Source organism: Ambystoma mexicanum, chromosome 2q (genome assembly GCF_040938575.1).
Source record: "Ambystoma mexicanum isolate Mex_15411 chromosome 2q, UKY_AmexF1_1, whole genome shotgun sequence".
Classification (NCBI taxonomy): Eukaryota; Metazoa; Chordata; class Amphibia; order Caudata; family Ambystomatidae; genus Ambystoma; species Ambystoma mexicanum.
This window is the reverse complement of record NC_090924.1, coordinates 948326190-948346061: the sequence shown is the minus strand read 5'-3', so window position 1 is coordinate 948346061 and position 19872 is coordinate 948326190. Positions and strand designations below refer to the sequence as shown.

General features: G+C 43.3%; 1 protein-coding gene across 1 annotated transcript in view; it reads left to right on the top strand.

The window, feature by feature from the left end:
- Nucleotides 1–19872, top strand: part of DNAH11 (dynein axonemal heavy chain 11) — a 4227155-nt gene that overhangs the window by 450030 nt on the left and 3757253 nt on the right. Inside the window, exon 3 of the mRNA XM_069648254.1 lies at nucleotides 5070–5263. Within this exon, the coding sequence (XP_069504355.1) occupies nucleotides 5070–5263 (194 nt within the window). The remainder of the gene's footprint in view (nucleotides 1–5069; nucleotides 5264–19872) is intronic.

Sequence of the window (19872 nt, the reverse complement as noted above, 5' to 3'; positions counted from 1 at the left end):
ATTCATACTCTCTCGCATTCACTCTCTCTTACTCTCACGGACTCACTACTGCTCTCTATTGCTCACGAGTTTTCTCTCTCTCTCTCTCCCCATACCTTTACCTGTCTACCGAAACAACTTACCTCCGTCTGCAGTCTTCTGTGCCTATGTTTGATCCTTCGGAAGCATAGAAGTTCTCCTTTGTGGCTCCACACTCCATCGCCTCTCCCAGGGCTCCTTCGTCCATGCCAAGGAATCACAGTCCGGTAGCTGTCATCCATTGGAGTATCAACTGGACATTGGCCTCAAGACTTTTAAAGCCTCTGGATCCGCAATTCTTCCAATCTATCCTCGCCTGCAGCCTCACAGGGTTTTTTCTGCCTTACTGGCTTTTTCCCTGTTTTGGGAGGGGCGGACTCCCCAGGGTTCACCTGACGGTTTATTTCAATAACGGTCAAGGTGGCCTCCGGAGGAGACCGTCCCTATCTCTTCGAACGCAAGAAGGGGAAAGGACTCCTTAAGAAGGATACTGAAGAGGAGAGAACCCCGAAAGACCGGAGGAGAAGACAGAAAGTCGCCAGTCACAGTGAAGACCAAGGTGAGGAGACTCCTGGGGAAGGAACTGTGGGAAGTGGCTGTGACAATCTGTTGTTCCAGTATGACTGCCCTAATGACGGGCTTCTGGGGTTTCTACTACGCGTTTCGGGCACCTAATAAGCCCTTCTTCAGGTGGGAATATCAGATTTTTCTGTCTTTTTTCTCTCTCGAGGTAAACCGTTGCGCGGTAATACTTTGCCTGCTGCTATATGATGGCTGCTTGTATCTGCATATAGCTGTTAGTGTTATTGCTGGGATTCATCAAACCATTACTGATGACTCAGTCCACTTCTAGATGATCGTTTCGGTGCTGAGTCGATTGACTATTCTGTATCTTTGGCGAAAAAAGGGCCGTGTATAGCCTTATTTATCCTAGACGGAGCTCCGCGTCCTGCTGTGGTGTCCGTACCACAGGGAGGTCCTGCCGTGGTGTCCGTACACATAAAAGGAACATTGAAACCCAGGTAGAGACATTCACTTTCCACTTTCTTGCGGGACTCTTTGCCGGGAGACTTCAGACTTCACATCCAGAGATCCAGACTTCAAATCCATCAATCTCCAGAGACCAGAAATTAACTCTAGAATTTGTAGCAGAGAGGCCTGAATCCACAAGCTGAATCCTCTTCAGCAGGCCTCAAAACCAACCAAACTATTCAACAGCCGGGCAAGCTCTTTGAATTCTTTGCCAAGAACTTTTGCAAGAACCTGTAGCAGTGCTGTATCCGGAACCAGAGAGAACCAGAGACCAGACGCTGTGAGCAGAACCGCCAGAAGTCCCGTTCAACCTGTTGACCAGATCCGTGATGAGGCGCATTTCTGTCCAAAATCTAGTGTGGGTACCCAGCTAGCACTGTGCCAAAACCAATCTCTTAGTTTAAAATAATCTAATCCAAACTATTTTAGCCTATTAGAGCTGTCTCCTAAAATCGTGTCATTCTGTAATCTTTAAAACTGAAAACTGTCATCTGTCATTCTGACCTTTAAAATTTCAAATCTGAAAAACTACCTTTATTAAATCGGCCGTATCTCTGGAACCGTTTGTGCTAGGAGCGAGCTTTAACTGTCATCTTAAAGAGAACATTCTATGCTTTCCAGCGAGCCTAGAAACGACTTCCTACTCCTTATACTGCCTCTGTAATCGCGCTCGACGCACGCGACTAAATTTGCCGCGATTTGACATTTTGCTCAATTTCAGCCACGTGTACAAATATTTGTCCTTGCTTTCCTTGCTGAAATTCGTGTGCAACCTGACAATCATTCATAGAGCATTGCTAAAGTGATCCTGAACTGATTCAAAGTATCTATCAACTACCCTGAATTAAAAGCCTTTTTAGCATATTTTCCACTTAATTGCAACCACATCAAAGTATCTTGCCAGTGTTAAAACTCATACCTGTTTTACTCTAAGCTTGCTAGGGGGGAACTGAATTATATTTGATTGCATTCCTGAGAACTGTGTGCTTCCCTTCCATCTCTTTACCTTGCATAAAGGGGGGGGTGAATTGTCAAAGAAAAGTGATTACCTTGTCTTTTGTTGAAGTCATATCAAGTTTATTTTCTGTACTGCATTTTCATTCATCATTGCATTGTCCTTGAAGCCTTAAAAGCATTCTCAGCTACTTTATCCTCTCTATATCACTTCTAAGCCATCAAAAAGAGTGTACCACCGTAACATTATCCATTGTTCATCACTATCGTCCTCACAAGTGTGCTATCAAATATTAATTTACTGTAAAAGTGTGATAGATATATATTGTTTAATTTCAAATAAACCTTTTAAATTTGCAAAACAAACCTACTTCTTGCCTCAGCGGGGTCAGGGGAATTCTGTTATATAAGGGTTGTCATCCAGAGTAAACGAACAGGACATAAAAATATATCAATAAGGGCTTCCATCAGCATCCCAGACTAGGCATTGACTTTGCTGTAGTGTTGAATTTAAGTCGCTTACAGGCCTTTGACACGACTGCTGTCCTTTGTAAATTAATATGTACCGAAGCAACACTAATGACCCTTCTGTGCAATATACTTGCCTTTCCTTTCCAGGTGTTCTATATAATGTGCATATCATTTGTGAATAAGGGATGTGCGTTAGAATGCCCAGAAAATACCAATTCATCCCTCAAATCGAGCGTTTGCCCACATGTGTGAACAGGGGTCAAGTCCTAAAAATTAAAGTGTGGGGACTAATCAACAAACGCAATGGAATGTGACGTCAACAAAAATTAGCATATCAAGTTGAAAGATGCACATTTCATTAAATTGGCTTAGCATAACCACCCACATTGCACAGGCGAATGGCATTTGCCTTTCATAAAAATAGCGCACACACAAAAACCATTATATGTTCTTCTAATTGTGTTTTTGAAAACGTTCAAAGGTGTGCATGTTTTAAACTCCGAGAACCAATACAAATGTTTTCCCTGGAACCTGCCGTACTGAAATGGGACATTTCACCTTTAGTGTGTTATTTTTCATCCTGTTATATAGTGCATTGGTGAAGTGTACCGCCTGCAAACCTGACGACTGCGGTTTGATCCCAGAGGTTGGCTTTAATTCATGAATTTAAAGAGGACATTAAATGTTTCTCATTTTAGCTGGAGTACGGAGTCCACCCTCTGAAAAAAGTGGGTGGACTCCGTCCACCCATGTGTACCCTGACTTGAGCCCTGTGTGTGAAACAAGACCATAAGAATGTGTACTTCTATGATGCTCACATTATAATGGCCTATAGAACAATAGTTTTTACCTAAGTAAATGGAATGTGCAAGCGCATGACTTCACTTACAGCCTCCTTTTGTGTGGAGGTAACATTGTGGGTAATACCATGGATTGTGGACAGTGATACAATCGCTGATCACGTGTAGTTACTTGAAGTTACTGTGGTAAACGCCGTAACTCACAATGAGGGTGGATGGCAAAAGCAGGTGGGGTCGTATTCAGAATTCCACCCTGATACACTCGGACCACAGACACTGCCCATGCAGATTAGTAGCAGGTATGGAGATAATCAACACGTGATCCCAGGCACCTGTGAAGCCTTGACCATCATAGCGACCGACCAAAGGCATTTAAGAAGCGTTACGCTACATAATTACTACCACAGGGATACCACCACTGCCACAACACATGGTCTACTGGATTGTCACTTCAGACGAGGGCCGCAGAATAGCTGTGTGCCATCATAACGATATTACAGGGCAAACTCTTGTTTACTGTCCTGACGAATCTTGAAAATAGCAAATCAGGCGAACCTGTGCAAATGTATTCTGTTTCCAGCCCAGATAATTGTCTTATATTTGTGACGACATGATGATCTGTTGACAGCCCACCACAAAGGCAGTAGCAATAATGAATTTGATTGACAGTCCATCAGAATAACCCAGACTTCACATCGGTCAATTACTGACCATTTACTGACCATTTCGGCTATCATTGCATATTGGACATATCCATATTGTTTTTTATTGGTTTTCCTCTGTGTAGTGCTACATAGTACCTTGCATGAATGGGTGTGCATGCAAGTGATTGGAATTCAAATGTATGATGGAACATACATTTATCACCCATATGTGAAGGAAACTATTCACCTAGATGGTGACATGAGTCGATAAAGGGAAATTACCTGCAACCTCAGTCTAGCTCTGTTTCTCAATGGGGTCCTCGAGTCATGTCCGGATTGCCCCCATCCTGTGTACACGGTATTCCAGATGCTGCCTGCTTTTACCAACACTGACAAATTCATAATGAGCTCATTCGTGCATAGTCCACCGCAGTACCTTCTTTAAACCTTCTATGAGCCTCCTTCTGCAAGCTGAAATTATTTTTCATCTCGTAATTCAATGGATATCCACGACTCAATTTAGAAGGAATGGCCATTTAAATGAAACAAGAGCCCTTTCTTCGCAGTCTTAATTTCCAATCATCTTTAACCTTCCTGGTACTTTGGAGACATTGGGCCCTCGTCGGGGTGTTGGTAAATAAAAGGGAGGATGTCGTGTGGGATTGTCATCTGCAAGATTAGGCACATCTGATTATGGATTATGACAAAACATACTATTTTAGGCTTTCACTTTTAGAGAATGTTATGCACGAATTAACTCGAACGCGATAGGTAACAGTTATTATATGGAAATGCAAGCCTCGTTGATTAGATCAGATGCTTTGTTATTGTACATGATTTATTGGGTGAAAACATATTCATTGAATGTTAAGGACATGACTGTGTATTTGTAGAATTGGATATTGGTTTGCCATTGTACTGTATTATGGAATTGTTTTAGTGATTTAGATGTTATGTGAAAGATGTTTATAAACTGTATCACACAAATTGAAAATGAAACCATTATGTAGCTAAAATGTGATACTATTGTTGGCTCCTTTGCCATTACTGTTGACATAGCTACAAGAGCACAGAGAACCTCATCATTTACTGCACTATTGTTTGCTATGTTTTGCTCTATGTGTCACACTTCTATTTCATCGTCATCTAGGTGCTAGTTCCAGTACTGTCAAACAAAAGGAATCACTCGTCCTGGCCAAACTTCATTTCCCAAGATCTAGAACATCACGTTGAGAGCATGAAAAATAAGGCGCATGTCGTGAAAGGACTCATGTGCGGAAAAACATTTCTTCCAATTCCGACAGCTGCCACTAACTTCGACTTCCATCCAAACCAAATAGACAAGTAAGAAACGGTTATATTTACTTGCGATGAAGTAGAGATCAATATAATATCACTGTGACTAAATTGGCTGCTACTATAGTAAATGAGCATGCTGTTTCAGCCTTTCCTGCAGTAGGGTTGGAACTGGTGTTAGTTTTGTTGATGAAAACTCAGCTTATTGCATGTTGCTTGAAACAATGCAGGAGTGGTAGGTTCCAAATTCTTTCTTAATTTTTCCCTAGAGTTAGGTACATCAGCCTAGAGGACATTGCCTTCTCATACAGCTTTCTAATCAGCTGCCAAAGGACGGCCTCGCTAAGTATCTATACAATGGCAAGAACACACATCTAGTTGGGCTCCTACTTCAAGACTTTCGCAAGGGTTCCCTAAATGAGGTCTTCAAGATCGAGAGAGGGGTCGTGATCGCCATTTAGCCTCGCGTTATTAACTTAAGCAAAGCCGGGCGCTGTACCTTGGGAAAGAGTCATGAAATAGTATGTAGGCTTCAGTGAAGACGTTAACATGCTGATGTGTAAAAAAGGGAGTCCACGTTAATGCAATAGGGGTACATTTCAGTTCAGGCATGGACCCACCAGGGACACACATCGAACTGCAAACTATGAAATCCCAATGGTAAAGAGAACTCATTCTAAAAGTTCTAAATGTAATCACACTACCCAGGGACATGGCACACTCAGATTGCTTGTTCGAGCAAGTACAGAGAGGGGAAGCTGCAGATGGCACGAGCTCTTCTGGAAACTCGCAGCACAAAGCAATCACTCTGCACCACACCGCACAACACAAGGTGCATCAGCCAATAGGGGGCACATTGCCACGTGCCCACATACACTTGTTCAAGCAATCCTCAGGGGTTCAAATGACTCAATCTTGAGAGAACATGGCACGCGGTGTATGCCAAAAACAATGTGAATGGCAACCCCCCCTAAAACCACCACACCTCATCTAGGTACGCGTTAGAAGCGCAAAGGACCCCACCTTTACAGAACGAGGCATGCAGCATCAACAAACCACAATGTAACAAGAATGCACCCTACCCGCACCTATACGACTTTCTCCCTAGGCATTACTGCAAAGTCTCACGGAACCCTATCTATCCAGCCTCAGTGGTTCACATGCCCCCTTAGCAGGACTGAGCATGTGGCATAACAGAGGAAACAACCCCATCTAGGCATGCCAATTATAGCCCTCATAAACCTACTTAACTCTGATCACTCACGCCATCAGAGACATAGCACAGTGTCGTGTCTGTTTCTATGATGGTGTGTGTGCTTGCAGGTGAATATGTTTGCTAGTGGTATAATTGGCGTGCCTGGATGTGGGGGAGGGCATGCTGATGACTTCATCAACGCCTCCCAATTCTGGTTTCCAGTGAAATCATTTGGAGGTTTCCATGAAGATGTCAGCAGGCTGATGTATACAAATGTTAAGTGCCTGGTCATTTACTGTGTGAGTTAGTTTCAAGTATGGAGACTGGACCGACTAGTGTCTCACCAACCGGCTTACCAGATCTAAATGCTAACTCTGGCATCCTACTGGCAGCGAACACTCGCATCATTGTATGCAATCCAAATGAGACCTCAATAGCCCATCACACCGCACACTCTGGGCACACATTTTAACAAGCAAAGAGTGAGGAAGATGCAGAAAGTACAGGTGGCTATCCTACGAAATCATGACCCCTCTGTAGGTTTACAAGGTTGCTGTGCAACTGGAAAGGCACAGGATTGATTTCCAGATACTCCGCCGGTTAGAATGTTTGGAATGAGGTCTAGTCCAAGGACTATGGACGGAATTGCAAGCATGTTGATTGGCTATGAGGTGGTCTATAATGGAATCCATGCAATATTAGCACCCAATATTTCAGTGCCAGCCAATCAGTATCTATGAAAACTGCCTGAAATCCACAGGTTAAGCCCATTTTTCAGGACTACTGAACGCTGCTCCCCATGCATCGAGCTCCTTTCCACAGTACCCTCTGTGGCTGATCCTGCTGCGCTCCTCTCCCCGCTCCCTCCGACTCCCTGTCCACGCTTACCTGACAGACCAGCCCCAGCCTTCTGAGCTCCGTTTTCTCCAATGAAACATCTATGGATAGTGAGAAGGGCCTCGATCCTGAGCCGCTCTCATATCCTCGGCGACCACCTTGAAATGACCTGGTCTTCCCTTTGGTAGATTGCGCGCGCCCATCCACAAAAGTGAATATCAGCTCTATGTGCTGAAGAGGGTCATTACCATTCAAGAACCCTCAGGTCATGGGGGCTTCATGCAAGAATGTCATTTGAAGACTATCAATGAATTTCTTGTTCTAACCTACTTGTTTTAAAAAAGAAAAATGCTCACATCCTCAGTGTACCTCCAGAAGTGCTTTACACTGTCTGAAAAAAATCGCTCACCGAATGTCAAAATACCTAAATAAATAAATGTATGACTTCCAGATTAATGTCTCTGTTATCTTTGGCAGGTGCTAGATTATGTTTTGCAGTCCACCCTGCTATTATATTAAATAAATATGTCTTCCACAGTCGTCACTCAGAGCCACAAATTAGGTTTCGTTTTAGGAAGACCGGAGAATCCCAGCTTTACAAAAATAAAAGGTATATGTAGTGATTAGGGTGTTGGCACTGTGCTATGTTGAACCCGAAATAATGTGTGACAGGACCAGTAATCTGGCCTTGTCATAGGGGGACAGGAGCCCCTCTGAGCCCGGCGGACTAAGGGGCCCAACAGAAAGCCATTCAGAGCCAGTCATACCCCTGAGGTGGACGGTGATACCCGAGAGGTCCCCATTTCCTGTTCTCCCCCTTGTACAAACATGTTTGTCTGCAGACCACTGCAAACTCATGGCATACATATTGCTCGCCAGTCTTCTTTAATTTCTTGTAGAAATATCCCACTGGTATCAGATGGGGAAAGGGCCATATTGGCATATGGCAGAAGAAGAGAGCATTAGAACCCTGAAAGCAGAATTTTTACCAGCTGCCTGAAGTGTGACCACTGCACCGAGAAAACACAGTCACTGCGCCACAACCGAAGTACACCCAGAAACTTAGAGAGAGAGAGAGAGAGAGAGACGCTGCGTTCATATATGGCAATGCAGGCAAGCTCCCATGCTTAGGAGAGAAACCTGTGCAAAAATCTAAAGGTCCCCTAGACTACCAGGAACGGAAGGCAAAGAAGGATCCACCCTCTCCGAACAGACCTACAGGGCGACCCTCTGGAAATTGGTCACGTAACATGAATCTAAAAATTGGACCTATAAGGCTGCCGTCTTCGCTATGTGGTATTCCCACACATAGAATCTGGTTCGTGCTTAGACCCCTTCTTATGGCTTTCTGATACACAAACATTCCCCAGGTTGGGAAATCGGTGTCAGATTGGCCAGGGGAAACTATGGACTCCTTGGACAGGCTGCGAGATATAAGCTTGTGATAGGAAGCAGGCAGTGTGGGTTACCAGGGAGAGGCCACTGTTGGAGGTGGAGTCTAGCAGGAGGGAGGAAAGAGCCTCAGTCTGTGGAGGTAAATTGTGAAGCAGGTGAGATATTGACTAGGGAGTGGGAGTGGTACTAAGTTTTGACTGTGCATGTTTATGTGGCGAATGTGCAGAGAAAGTAGTGTAAGGAGTGACAGTGAAGCAATTGTGTCTGAGTGAAAGGAGTATTTTTTAGTAGTGGTTTGGAGGGAGTAGCAGTAGGTTGGGGGGAGTAGCAGTAGTAGTGGGGAATAGTGTTGTGGAGGAGGGAGTAGTAGTGTGGAGAAGGGAGTAGTGCTATGAAAATGGGAGTAGTGGTGTGGAGGAGGGAGTAGCAGGAGGAGGGTGTAATAACCTGGAGGGGGAGGAAAAAGTGGGACTAACATCAAAGGTTGAAGGCGGGAGCTAGGAGGAGTGAAACATAGTAGAGCTGGGAGATTGGTGGGAGGAGTCAGGAGGAGGGGTGGGGTAGTGAGAGTACAAAGGGGGAGGTGAGCGTTGATGTGATATAAACAACCTGAATCCAACAGTTGCAAGGCACTATTCGAAAGTCCCATTAGAACACTAACCTTAGAGTAGGGATAGTTAGAAAGGCCGTGTGGGAGCTTAGATAGTTAGCTTTGAGGCCACCATTTTAGCAGAAGCTAGCATATGAGACAGCAGGGGTCAAAATGCAATAGCACTAACCTGGGGTTACGGACACCTGGGTTAGGGCACAGTGTAATCTCTAGACAAGAGAGAGGGATGGCTTCAGTGCTTCACTGCTAGTATAGGGGAAGTGCACAGCCGTGCAGAGAAGCTCCCCTCATTTCCAAAGCAAGCATTCTCCAGCATAAACAGGATTTTCCATCTGCTTCTGAGGACCAGAACAGCTGCTGCCTTTAATTAAGAAGTGAGTTAACCCCATTGCTACCCCCACCTCTCACGCACAATACAAACCCCAAAACACATGTGCCTGCTGTTTAGGGAAGCATTCAGTGCAGTGCATTCTGGATCGGTTTCTTTTTAAAATAAAAGCATAGTAACAGAACAGTAAAACTGAATTAAAAGAAAAGTGCTTACCAGTAGTGAGGTGACGGCTCCAGAATCCACATGATGGCAAGATGGTGTGGGCTAAATGCAGGCCAGCCAGCCACCCTTAAGAAGTCCTGCTATCCTGCTGTGTGCACGTAGGGGGGTGGAGCCAGAAGAGCGCTCATGGTGGCAGTGAGCTGCCGCCCCCTACTCCATGCCGTTGCAGGTGCTTTTTTTTCCCTCACTCAAACCGCCCCAGGGGTGGGCAGAAACAGGCCCCCAAAGACTCGCTGGCATACATATGATTTCGGCCTGGCCATGGACCGAGTGGCCAATCCGACCCTGCTTCCCATCAAACCTGTTTTATCTATTGTACTTTTTTTTGTGATCAAAGGAGCATTGTTCCTCCTGTATATGCATAAGTAAATAAATAACCAAATTCGTCCCCAGCGAACAGCAGATTAGTGAAATGCTACTCTGCACTAGGGAGCTAGCACGTCTTTGATAAGGAAAACTATATAAACTCTGTACCATTCAATACAACCTCCAACATTTATCAACAAAAGTGACTATCTCTTTGTTTGAAATTTTTGGTTAGCAAAACATTTATTTTTTCCATCACTTTTAGATTAGTGGGTGACCCACTTCCTAGGTGCATTCCAATGTTTTTTTAAGCAAGGAAGAGTGTTGGCGTTTTCCACACATTCGGGACTAACCCTTACACAGATTGTTTTCGCTTTAAGACAGATAAACCACTCGACTGATACTCTTCTCAGAGTGGATATGACAAGAATGCAAAATGCACAAATAGTACCTTTAAACATGGGAACATTCCACTGGCTAAATTGCAGCATTTTAACTACTTCCTGGCATAGGTACCGTCTGAAACTGGGTGAGTCCATGCCGATAAAAAGCTTTAATAATACCATTAAATATAGGTATGTACTTTTCTTTCATTCATGTGGTACACCATGTGTGTGTAAAAAAGTTAGTTAATTGCATACACATGCATGGTTATTCAACCAGTGCTTTTCAGACAAAAATGTCCATCTTCCGTGATGATGTCTATCAACTGTGTCAGCTGTGTCTTTGTATAAGATACACAGCCGGTCAAGTGGCACAGCGAGTAGAGCGCTCCCTTTGACATTCGAGCAGGCGGGGCCAAACTCAGCCTTTCATCCTTCCGAGGCCGATAAATGAGCACCACACACGTGTTTAATAATAAGCAGCCCTCAGATACCTGAGGGTTCGTAGCGCTATATAAATGCCAAATTATTTCGAAATCTCGTGCATCCGGGTTGGATGATGATGGATACCCAATGCAGGTTCTCAAAAGTATGTGTCCCATACTATTGGGCGCTTTTTAGAGAGAACAGCATTGCGTATGCGCTAGGTGGCGAGTTTAAACACCTTGCCAGTTCCGCACACCCACTACATTATTGCTGGGGAATTCTGCATTTGAATAATTGTAGTTACGTTTGGAGATTATTATGCTCGGATGTTAATCAGCAACTTCATTTGTTTAGGGGCGCAGAGAGAGGACTTGAGAGAGGACTTGAGTGCAAACACCAATTCTAGCATGCTTACATTGGAAATTGTCGTACAGAGTTTGTGTTTTGTACAAATATCAAAGTGGTGCCAATCAGATACACATTTTCCTGATGAAAAATCAAAAGGAGATGACACGCTCTGGTGTTCATGGGAGTGAGGGTTGTCGGCCACCAGTATTCCTTTCATATATGATACCTTCAATAAACCAAGACTTGTGGGAAAACCCCAGCATCACGCAATCGTGGTGTGGACACAGTGGATTTGCTGAATTAAGGTCTGCATTTAAGCGTTAAACACTGTTCTACACCAGGCTGTTGGACTGAGAATGGCCCAAATAGGGATGGATCGTACACAGTGTGAGCTTTGTTAACGGGTACATGGTGTGTGTGTGTGTTTGACTGAATACTTTTTGATCGAGGTAAACTGACCGCAATTTATTTGCTCGGGGCCCAATTTAAACGCACATGCATTTTTTTTGTCTCCGCTTCCAATTTTAAGGAAGCAGGGGACCCATTGAACCCCCGAATTTGCAAAATATCAAACATAGGGACCGGGGGAGACCCACCACATCTCCCGCTCTCCAGGTTGGTATTTTGCAATATATGCGACCAAATTGCCTCAAAGGCCAAATCACCCATGAAACATTCGATTAAATTGGTCATTAGGTAAATTGTTGTAAGTCAAATAGGCTAATACCAGGTACATTACTTTGCACAATGCATTGTAGTCCAACACTTGGCATTACAAGTAATAGTAGCCTTTTGGATGATTAAAAGCCAGATTATAAAGTAAAAGTTTGGATAACAGACGTTCCAGATGCGAAGGTGTTGGTCAATAGAGAAGGAGTATAGGCAACCCAAATACTGACATTCTGATATCTGGTCTATTTTGTTATGCGCACCATTAATTCTCCAAGATAGTCGGATAACAAAGCTGTTACTATAATTGGATTTAGAAATGCTAGAAAAATACTGTGACAAGTCTTGTGATCATTAGAAGAGGAATTTAACGTGTATGAAACGGAAATCATCTGAACATACGGGGCAAAAGTCAGAGGTTTAAGGGCGCATAGTAAACACTTCTTTAGGTAATGACAAAGCAAGCGTTTTCATATTGTGTTTTTTTGGGGGGATTGTATTAAATATCAGGGTTACTTCTGTTTTCCCCTCAAAATTCTGACTCCTACTTTTTATGGCATTCCATTCCTATAGTATTTCATTCATTTGTGTCCTTTTTTTTTTAAGGCAGGGGCTATTAACATTTGGTTGCCCTTAGGATGTATTTATGGCATGCGTATAGTCCAGCAACAATGAATGTTGTTTGTGTGCTATATATAGGAATCTATATAGAAGTATATGTTCAAAAGCAATTGTCACATTTTTCCTTTGGGGGTGCATACAATATGCTTCCAGTGGGAATCTTTGAGTTATTGGCAGTCTTGGCTGGTGTGGGTGGCACTCTGAAGACTATGCATACATTTTATATGCTTTGTCCCATGAGCTTTTTATCATTTATGATGGTCTTGTTTCTCCCTTATGAGCTCCATCCTTTTTTTCCTCCACCTTCATTCATATGCCTGTACCTTTGATGTGCTTGCCTTCTATGTTCATTGTTGATGTCCACTTCTTCCGCAATGGAGTTCAGCGCCATATTCAATGTTTACATCTTTAACAGAGCTGCCTGCTGGACTCTCATCCATAGATGCGTATCTGCCAAGAAATATGTGGGTGTTCTTTATCGTTTGCTAGATTCAATATTCCAAAAATGTTTTTGTTCCTGAATAGCTAATAATGTAATAAAAAAATATAAGTGAAGACCTAAAGCAAGCGAACCAATTATTGGGCCTATAAAAAAAGAAAACCTGATCACATAGACACATGCACCCTGAAAATCTAATGGATTGAATATGATCCCATTCTTCAACGGTAATAATGTTTTTTTTTAATACATTTTTTTTCAATTGTTGTAGTATTTTGTTTTATGTAAACCCAAAGTAAGAACAGCACGCAATGCCATACTTCATTTTGCCATTTTGCTCTTTGCAAGAAGATATACACAACATGCCAAAATGACATTCTGTAGATTAAAAAAGGAGGCCGTAGTGACCTCCTACAAGAGAGAATACATTATCTGAAGAGAGATGACAGGCGGATTGGACATCTTATCAGGCCGGAATTACAGGGAGCCATACAACTCATGTCATGGTTTGGAATTATATGTTCTATTGTAATTATACGATTGCTCTACCAAAATAGATGACTGGAGCGCATTACCACTATTGTAGAGCTTCGTTTGACCTTCAACACAACATAGAATCCAGATTCAATTACAGAGGCTGACATGTACAATGTAAAAATAATTTAATTTAATATAAAGGGAAATGCATAAAAGAACAACCCACTCCTTAAAATTCCAAATGTGGTCTGTCTAGTGTGAAAAAGTAGCATTGGTAACAACTGTTGGAGATGGCCACACTTCATGAAAGTGTACATGCAGGATACCCCAGTGTCTCTCCGACATTCAATGTAGAGGAATCCCCATAAAGAGGGCAGGCCAGACAGCAGGCATCCCACCCCAGGGGAGCCCAGAGAGGGAGATATCAAGTGGCAGGTGGATGTTAGTAAACCAGCTCTTACTAAAGAGCTTGGATACCCAGTAATCCCCTAGCCACCCAAGTTGAGACAAGCAAGGGGGAAAAAAAGATCAGCTTGGAAAAAGCCACCTTGAGTAAATTCAATAGTGTTTCTTTCACCTGTCCGGCCACTCACAACTGGCTCACCTAACTTATTAAACTTCAAATCAGTCTCCATAACAGAGGTCACTCAAATCATCAAAGGGCTTAAACCCTCCAGATGTCAAGGAGACATCTGCCCTGCTACAGTCATTAAGAACTGCACTGTTGCGCTTGCCCCTTTCATCTCAAGCCTAATCAGCACTTTATTCGCCTCAAACTCAGTGCCAACTAACCTAAAAGAGGCCTGGGTCCCCCCATTGTTAAAATAAAATAACCTTAGACCCAGCGTTCCCTTCAAACTATCGCCCCATCACTACAGTTCTGTTCCTCCGTAAAAATACTAGACCGTGCAGTGTATCTCCAGATCCAATCACACCTGGAATCTAACAACCTCTTGGGCCTGCACCAGTTGGGGTTTCGCCCTGGCCATGGCACAAAAACTGCCCTACTTGACTTAAAAATCAATTGGATGACATTAAAGACTCAGGCAATGCTGCCCTCCTCCTTCTGGATCTGTTGGCACCTTTGACCTGGTTGACCCCCAAATATTGTGAAAAAATCGCACCACTGCTGCTCACTTCTCTGCAGAAGCTACCCCCTGGATTTAATCCTTTCTATCTAACAGATCTGTGAGTGTCTTCTCAGACACAGCTGCAGCTCCCTCAGCCCCCGTCTCCTGCTGGGTTCTGCAAGGCTCCTATATCTCACCCACACTGTACAATATTTTCAATAAGCCCCTCTTCGACCTCCTTTTGACCCAGGCATATCATATACTAAGTATGCTGACAACACTCAACTTCACCTCTCCCTGACAGGCAACTACTCTGACTCTAAATCACTGCTCTCAATCTTCCAAACCATCCAAGCATGGATGTCCACACACATGCTATGCCTTAATGATGATAAATTGGAAAGTCTTCTGGTCTGCTCACAATCTCTATTTGGAAAACTTGACCCAGCCTACAAATCTTTCATCATTGACGGCATTACCATCACAGTGTCACATGAGGTTAAGACCCTTGTTGTTTACCTTGATTGCACCTAATCGTTAACGAGACAGGTCAATGCTCTCGCATTGTCTGCTGCCTACACCACTAAGCTTATCAATGGCTGCAGGGCCTTTCTCTCAACAAACAACTGCCTCACTATTAAGCGTGCCCTAATAGGCTCAAGACTTGACTATTGCAATGCGCTGTCTGTTGGAACCTCAGCACGAAACATCCTGCAAGATTCAGATTAAAGAGGTCAATAGGGGTGAGCTTCCCAGTGATTGCCTCTAAAAACTGGATGCATTACCACATCATCTAAGATCGGAACACTTGTACTGGGTCTTCCGCAAAAAACTAAGACTCCTATTTTCACAGGAGGTCAACCTGGATTGTTATTCATACTGAAAAATAAATTGTTTGTGTCTGTCTTCATGCTCTACGCCCACATCCTTCATGTAACCAGCGCCTTGATGCCTCCGGGTTTTGTGCACTGCATAAATGAAATGAATAAATACATAAATAAATAAGGGCCCTTCAGGACTCCAACTCAACCTCGAAGCACACACCACCCATAAACCCACATGGGAGTAGATGATCTGTATAAGTCTTACTGATCTGCACATGAACTGAAACTAGAGCTCAGGAAGGTTTCGACAAACTGACAATGGGAGCAGTAGACTAGAGGTTTGACCAACCTTCCTTTGAACTGGGAGGGAGAGGCATGTGGTAAACATATGTTCCATGTTGCGAATATTGAAGGACATTCATTAAAAGGTGTGGTGTGAAGCCAGTTTTCCGGGGGAAGCTCTGTTCTTGTCCTGAATTTCCCCGGATGTCTGCCCCCACCTTAAAAGGTGAAGGAAAGTGCGGAGCGCACACAGTGTGTGGCAGTGTGAAGCCAGTTTGCCAAGTTTTCCTCTGGTGATAGGAAACTTGGATATCTATTGTGTGCTCTGTTGAGGATTGGACGTTGGAGCACAGCGTTTGATATTACTGGCTCGTCCTGGCTCTGTGTACTTAAGGAAAAGTCTTTGAGTATTTCCCTCTGTATACTGCTTGTATTTGCTGACTATGAAGAGTGGTAACTACTTCTTAAGGACTGAATTTGCAAAAAGGGAAAAGGAAAAGGAAAGGGAAAGCACGTGGGATGCGTGACCCCTCTGCACCTAAGAAAGACAAAAAATATCACTCCATGCAAACCCAGAGTAAAATCTCTGGTTTCTTTCAGCCTGCAATAATGACACAGCACAGATTGATAACTCTGAGAAGATTGATCTCCCCATCCCACCCATTAATAACGAGACTCTCTCAGAAATAAACTTGTTTGATTTTCCGGCCATCGACAACAACCACTCTCTTCTTAAGATGTATGTTGGTCTCTAGAGACACTCCTTGGGTGGAGGGGCTGTTTTACCTACGACTTCCCTGGGGATTGATAATATGATTGGTACACAACTGTCGGCTAGTCCGGATTTACAGAGACTTTTTTCTACGTCCTCTGACTCTTCAGATTATTATAGTACCGATGAGAGTTCCCTGCTCTCGGCTGCCATTACTTTTGCAGAAGCAACTGCAATTTCGACACCTACATCTTGTAATAAATCTGCACCTGGCTAAAATTGAGTCCTTTTTCCAACTATGATCTGTAATGGCAGATGAGCAACGCGAACAAAAATATATATTGGGCAAAATTGTAGAGATTATTCTTGCATGTAATGTGGACTTGCCCCGGGACACTTCTACTGATATATCTGATGAAACCTGTGTACAAACTGTGAATCTGTTTATTCCGCGGAGTCTCATATCTGATAACGAGGGGACAGTTCCCATACCTCTACTTCCTAGCTTTCAAGTGAATCTAGATACAATTGAGGTATTAGAAAGGGAGTACCCTGTGGGGGAAACAAATAATCAGTTGGGGCCCCCATGATGATGATGTTCTGGTACCATTGTTGGGATCTTGGGTAGAAAAAAAAGGAAAAAATTAAAATAATTATACCAACAAGGAACAGCGGAATACGCCAATGAATATTGGATCTGTGGCTGCTACTATGGAAAATACTGAGACCCAGCCTACTGACCAGATAGTATCAGGTACCCAACCTGATTTGGAGACAGGGGCCCATATAGGTGTCACTTATATGGTAGATCAAGGGGATGGTACCTTTTAAATAGGTTACGCTTAGAGGCCCCTTGGATAAATGGCTTTGCCCTTGTATATTTCCCACGGTGGTGCCCCAAACTGTGCTACAGCCCTGGCAACTTCCTATACCTCTGAACAGGCAGGACAATTCGGGCAATGCAATCCCTCAGGGTGGCCAGGCGTCTGGGTTTGGCATGGAACAGGAAAATAATAATGCGTTAGGTGGGCATGTCTTTCAAGATGGTCCATTACAAGTGGGTGTACCTGACCACATGGCCCCCAAAAAAACTACAATCCCAGCCAACACTATTAAACAATTCTAACGCTATGGAGCACTTTTATGAATTGGGTGGGTATTCTGCAAATGGGAGGAATCCAACGCCTACCTTAGTATCCACAGGTAATTATCACACACAGATATTTTGTGCCCAGGAAAATTGTCGATATGCACCCCTGTCTGATGAGATGCAGAGATTGTCGCTACCTACGCAGTCTTTCCCACCTCCTCATTTACCTTCTCATTTTCGTCCACCATTACCATTGTATCACAGAGGTATATTATATTTAGAAAAAAACAACACACACCAGGTCCTACCCCAAGGTGAATCAGAAGTAAATCTTCCATTGGGTAAATGGGTTAAATTGGAAGAAATTGATCCGAGTGAGTCCATACCTCATTCGTACTTTCCTTCTAGAATTATGGAGTAAAATTCAGAGATTGAGTGGAATTGCCTCAGATGATACGTTACACATAAAACTCCCTACTCCACATAGCTTGACCAACTGGGCCCTGATTGAGCTCATCTCACCTCTTATTTCCTCGTTGCTGAGTACTTGTAATATGGAACTAAATAAAATGGGATACATTCATACAGTTTGTAGCAAATATGTTATCAGTATCGCAGACCAAAATACTATCAATACAATGCAGGTTAATCAAGTGAGCCCAGTCTCCATTTCTAAAGTAATTACTGATAGGGAGAGTCTGCGTGCCTCAGTAACTAACGACTCATGAAAATGTAGTGACTGGCCAAAAGCGAGTCACTCAATGGATACCCGACACGTTGATATTTGGTAATCCTTTATTTAATAAAGCTAAGTCCAACATTGATTGTATGTGCTGGAACACCCGGGGATATGGTTATTTTTTTAGGCATTTGGGGGCACACAACCAGATTATGAAAACTGAGGTTTTTATGTTGCAAGAGACTTGGCTCACTCTTGATTTCCATATTGAAGCATTTCAAGTCCTGTGTCATCCAACAATTAGCCATTCGAGGGGTCGGCCAACAGGAGGATTAGGCATTGGTGTTTGTGTCTATTTCACATTAACACCCTTCATCAGTGGCTCTTCCAATCCTTATATCCTACCGGCAGTTATTTCCTACTTCTTTTGTCTTTTGGTGCTCATTCGGCTCATAAACATATAAGCTCCCCCGAATAGAGGAGGACACTCTGATTTAATAAAGGTGGTAGAGAATTTACTATCCTCTTGGGCTGATAAGTGCCTGAAGGGAAGAGTGATCTTGGGTGGAGACTTTAATTCTCCCACCCTGCATGTCCATTTGGCTGCTAGAGATAAAAACTGGAGTGGCCATCCCTTCATAGAGACATGCAGTAAATCTCGAACTGGAAGTCTGGACCGGGGCACACTCATTGAATCACAAGATTTGGTATGTCTCAATATGGGGGGAGGTTTAGGGGAGACTTTCTGTCCTACTTGGACAAATGGCAGAGTTTATTCTTGCCTAAGCTATATTTTTGCAGACTTTGATACAGCAGGTCACTGTAGTGAGTTGAGTACTCATCATACTGGACATAGTGATCATGCTGTTTTGAAATGGATCTGTTGGATAAAATTAGGTATAGTAGAAATATTAGTAACCAGGTTACGATCAATTCCCAAGGGAATCGTATCCTTTGGACTGGATGAAATCTTAGCAAGATACATAAATATATCCATGACAGGGATTTTTCACTTTTAGGCTGGTTGGAAAGCCATGACTGGGACGTCAGCAAGCATTTGAGCAATACCTTGGTCTATCAAATAAATATACGGCCAGGTCTATTTCGGCCCATGGTCCTTTCGATATGCTCATTCAAATTAAAAGAAGCAAATATTGCAGAGACAGAGCCAGGATCAAGAGAGATATAACCATGCCCATTGATTATGTCCAATTAAGCTACACGTTACAAAAATTGGTTGAAAGCCCATAAGGCCACCATGTCCAATGCTAACTGGATGCTCTTGTTTAGGCTCCTGAGGAGCAATTATAATAAAAAGTTCTGGTCCCTAATTAGGCATTTTACAGCTACTGGACCATATCTTGCTAAGACCATGGGAGATAATTTTGTCTCAGGTTTGACAATGTCTAAGGCAATCCCAACCTTGTACTGTGATCCTAATATTCCATACGATCCAGCGTTACTCTTTCCTCTGGATGTGGTGCAAAAACTGGTATTTGACATAGATGATTTAGTACTTATTATCAAGAAACTTAACTCCAGAGCTCCCGGAGCTGATGGTCTTGCGAATGCTGTCATCGTTCTGGGCAACTACCTTGTCGCAAATGTACCATAAGATCATTATTAATGGCAGTATACCTGAGAGCTGGCGGATGACAGTGCTCATCCGTGTATTCAAAACAGGAGATAGGTGTTGCCCGAACAATGATAGACTTCTGGCAATGATGGATAGTACCCTGAA